Source organism: Equus asinus, chromosome X (assembly GCF_041296235.1).
Source record: "Equus asinus isolate D_3611 breed Donkey chromosome X, EquAss-T2T_v2, whole genome shotgun sequence".
Classification (NCBI taxonomy): domain Eukaryota; kingdom Metazoa; phylum Chordata; class Mammalia; order Perissodactyla; family Equidae; genus Equus; species Equus asinus.
Window position 1 is genome coordinate 96,960,963 of NC_091820.1, and position 4,530 is coordinate 96,965,492.

At 41.3% G+C, this 4,530-nt stretch overlaps 1 protein-coding gene across 3 annotated transcripts; it reads left to right on the plus strand.

Annotated features, from left to right (window-relative positions):
- The first annotated feature begins 226 nt into the window (after positions 1 to 226).
- TCEAL7 (transcription elongation factor A like 7) lies at positions 227 to 2,390 on the plus strand. 3 transcript variants are annotated; one of them, XM_014828500.3, is made up of 3 exons: positions 227 to 375; positions 987 to 1,058; positions 1,417 to 2,390. In XM_014828500.3, the coding sequence occupies exon 3, from the start codon at positions 1,434 to 1,436 to the stop codon at positions 1,734 to 1,736; it is 303 nt and encodes a 100-aa protein (XP_014683986.1). In that variant the 5' UTR covers positions 227 to 375; positions 987 to 1,058; positions 1,417 to 1,433; the 3' UTR covers positions 1,737 to 2,390. The 3 variants fall into 3 exon arrangements, with proteins under 3 accessions (XP_014683986.1, XP_014683984.1, XP_070358744.1); XM_014828498.3 differs by having other exon boundaries at positions 230 to 375; positions 1,420 to 2,390; XM_070502643.1 differs by having other exon boundaries at positions 236 to 375; positions 947 to 1,058.
- Positions 2,391 to 4,530: the final 2,140 nt, after the last annotated feature.

Consider the following 4,530-nt stretch of genomic DNA (forward strand, 5'->3'; position numbering starts at 1 on the left):
AAAGTAACAATGGTTAATACGACTATGGGAAGATGCAACCATTCTCTGGTAATAAGAGAAAGGCAAATTCCAACCACATGGGAAAAAAGGCCACTTTTGACCTCTGAAATTAGCAATGACAAAAATGAGTGACAGGGCCTGGTGTGGTGGGGGGTGCGAGATTGGTAAGCCGTTCCACTTCTGCAGCACAGCTGGTGGGAGGGGAAAGTGGGGACCAGAGTTAGAGGATGACATAATCCTCACGTGACCAGGAGCTGACGTGAAGTCCTTATATTCCCGGGCTTCTTTCTCCTCTGGGTACCAGCTACTTACTGCCCTGAAGCGTTGTGCTTGTAGCCAGGAGAAGGAGGACATAAATTCCTTAAATTCCAGCAGGTTGGTATGATGGAAGCGCTGGGACCCCTGGGGTGGTAGTGGATGAATCTAGTGACTGGAATACGTCCAGGCTTACTTTCCCCAAACCCCTGCAAATTCGTCGGAGATAACTGTATTTTTGAAGGGGACGGGGGCTGGAGTAGGTGGAAGCCTTGTGAGAGACACCCAGAGATTGAGTGATACTTAGAGAAATAATTAGCTTCTCTCAGATTGGCAAGCTTTCCCTTTATCCTTCTCCTTCTCCAATTCTGTTGGAGGAAATGAGGTGTAGGCGGGTGTGTGGAGAACGGTTGGAATCCTGGGGTGGAGACAGAGAAATTTAGAGATAATTTGAAAATAGTTCATCTCATTTAATGCTTGCCTGCGAGGGATTGGGAGTGTGGGGAGGGAGAGAACAGTGGGCCTTGCAAGGACTAGGCCTGAGGGTGAGGGATGGGGGACAGGGATCCAGGAAGTAGGGATAGGGGCAGGGGGAACCAGGAGGTAGGAAATTTTGCGATATGACGATTATGAGGATCTCGGATTCAAGATAATAACGTATGTCTTGTCTCTGGGGCTGGTGGATCAACAGAGAACGCCCTCCTCCCCTCCCCCTTCTTTTCTGTCTGCAGGTCCGAGGGTCTGTGTTCACAGACATTTGAAGGCAAAACAAAAGAGGAAGAAACTATCCTGAATCGTCACAGGTCAGTGTGAAGGAGGCACTTAGACTCCGGTCTCTGAGGGTGGGAGCTGGGAAGGACGAGCGCTGGGTAAAATTTGCGTCCTCGCAGCTCAACTCCCGATGTGCGCCCCTTCTCCCGCCCATCGAGAGGCCATTAGCTTCTGCTGCAGGAATGGTGGGTTGCAGAGGGAGGGGAAAGGAGGTGGAGAGAGGCGGGGAGGGAGTCAGAGGGGGAAGGGGCGGCATCTTGAACTTCTGAGGGCGGACCAGTGTAGCTGGGGTGGGAGATTAGTCAAGCATCTTGCTTCAAAGAGAAATTGACAATCTTGAATCAAAAGAAACGAAACAATCTTACTCAACATTTTCTTCGTGGACTTAAGCAGGAAACAACAACATCATGCAAAAACACTGCAAAGAAAATGAAGGAAAGCCCAAGTGCAGCGTGCCAAAGAGAGAGGAAGAACGCCCCTATGGAGAATTTGAACGCCAACAAACAGAAGGGAATTTTAGGCAAAGGCTGCTTCAGTCTCTCGAGGAATTTAAAGAGGACATAGACTATAGGCATTTTAAGGATGAAGAAATGACAAGAGAGGGAGATGAGATGGAAAGGTGTTGGGAAGAGATAAGGGGTCTGAGAAAGAAATTTAGGGCTCTGCATTCTAACCACAGGCATTCTCGAGACCGTCCTTATCCCATTTAATGCGTTTCTGCCGAATTCAGCTATTTTCTTTTATTAATATTGCCACCATTGGTTTCTTTTTGTCTGCATTTTCCTGCTAAATATTTGCTACCATTTTACTCCAAATCTTCAATGTTCCTTTAATTTACATATGATTCTTGTTACCAACATCTCATCTTTTGACTCAGCCTCATATGTAATAGGAATGCTTCATTCATTTCTATAGGAAGATGCTCATTGTATATTGTAAAGTGAAAATACATGGCAAAACAGGGTGTATATATATATATGTATATATATATATATATATATACTCTCACACACACACCTTTTATGTACATTTATATGACATAATGTCAAAGAAAACATCTGAATTATTATACACCGAAAGGTTAACAGTGCATCTGTGTGATCTGTATATTATTTCTTTATTTTTTTGACTATTTTCACCTTCTGATTTTCCAAAAAACAAATATAGTTGTGTGTGTATGTGTGTGTATTGTCTCACAAAGAAACTAAAATAAATCGGCACAATAAAAGAACTTCTCAATCATCTTTGAAGGGGAGTGAAACACTTAATAAACTCTTGACAATAAAATTATAAAAAAGAAATGTAAACCTCAAATTACCTCTGGATCTCAAAGCCAGAGGAATAAACCTGGCAATTATTACAGATGCACTTGCTTAAGACTTGATCTTTTCGTGGGGAAAACATTTGCTTCACGGGGCTGCTGAGGGGAAGAACCGAGGTGACTGAGCTGTGCTTGCTGGGCTCTTGCTCCTGGCTGTGCATACTGAACCCCAACCCACTGTCGGACATCAGCTGTTTGAGGGAGGGCCCTGGCCTGACTCAGCCTGCTCAGGAACAAGTCCAACAGGCAGGGAGGTGGGGGCTTCCTTGTCAGTCCTCTGCTGTTGAGCCTCACCCCTGTCTCTTCCCCTGGGTCCTGCCATGCCTGCTGAGCACTGCTGCCTCTTCTGCTGGGTCCTTTGCTCTCTGCTGGCCCCCACTGTGGCTGGTGCACTGGAGTTCTCGAGTGCGAAAATGCACTGAGTTTCCTCGAGTCCCTAGTGGGTTGAATCCCCCACTCTGTCTTCTAAAGCCTCTCTGCTGTTTCGTAACACTGAACACAGGTGGGGACTGTTGCAGGATTGCATGAGCCACAGTGTTTTGCAGAGTTCTTAACAAAACGGCCCCTTCCATTTTCAATCCCAGGACCCCTCCTCTCCATAGGTATCAGGGACGATGAATCCATTTTGGCAGTTGGACGGGGGTACAAGTTTGAGTGAAAGATGTCATGCTGTAGTCAGAGTTGCTGCTCTAAGCCTAAGGACTAAGGTCTTGTCTTTCTTATGAGATGGTCTGTCCCAGAAGGCTCCTAGCAGGCCTCCCTTGCTGGTTCAGAAGACTCTCGAGGGACGTGTGCAAGTTGCACGGAGTGCTGCAGAAGATAGAACTAAGGGAACAATCCTCTTCTCTCCATCTCTTCCCCTCCTGAAACATGTGTAAAAATTATTTGTAAGATTATTATATATATATGTACCAGATATTATATATAGAAATATAAATGCATATATATATACTTTTTAGTGTATATATGTACATATAAGTACTATATATATATTTAGTGTACATAATGTATGTATACATATTGGCAGTCTTACAAAGGATATATATATATATATATGCACACACACATACGTATATATACACTTAAGTATTATTTCCTAATTGGACTTTTTGCATTTTGCATCTCAAAGTAAAGACTATGTCGTATACTTCATTATATTTCTGTTATTAGTGCTGTGACTTACATATCCTGGGTACTTAATAAATATTTACTTAATTAGAATTCTAGTGTTCTTGGCCCAGTTTTACTTCTGATTGCATAAAATTGGCAATAATCTATTTCTCTAGAAACTATAACTAAGATTTTTTAAAGGAACCCAACAGGAAAGAGATTAATCCCCAAATTCAATCTATAAAATTATTATAACATTTTATCACTGATGTCTCTCCAAAAATCAGCTCCTTACATTATAATCATCTGAAATGCTTATTAAAAATGCAAAATTCTGACACATATCTCTCCATACAAATTCATACTTTAACAAACACACTGAGTCAAAATCTCCATGCAGTTGGCCTTGGAATCTCCATTTTGGGCTTTCCGTGAAATCGTGGTCTCCATTACCGCTTCATAAACCCTCACCATAGACTTTATTTCAGCTGAGCAGTGAAGAAGGAATCTCCTTATAGTCAAAGAACCTAATGGTTTATAATTCATAATTAAGGGCTCCTGAAAGTCAAAATGGTGATTATCATAGCCTTAAAATTCAAAGTATCCACCAAGTACATCTATGTGGAGAATAAACATTATTCGGTCTTTGTAGGAGGCAAAAAGACAAATGAAAAATAAATAAAATAAAAACAACAAGTTGTTAACCACCTATAAAATAAGCAAATGTTCCCTTTTATAATATTCAATTTTATTGAGGATGTAGGCATTCTCATGCTCAAGGAAAGAGTAAATTACTCCCTCATACTCAATGATAAAGTTTTAAAAAATCCATTTCTTTTCTACTATTCACAATTAGTACCAAAAGCTGTATATTGTGCATACTTCATGACCTAAGAATTCTACTGCTTGGAATTTATCCTAAGGAAGTAATGACAGTAGTAAGCAATTGTTTAGCTATGAGCATTTTTATTTAAGGATTTCACATATTTGTAAGGATTTTTTTTAATCCAAGAATCAAGTACATAGACTATCCACTAAGAAGAAAATGAATATATATTCCTACTCACCACATG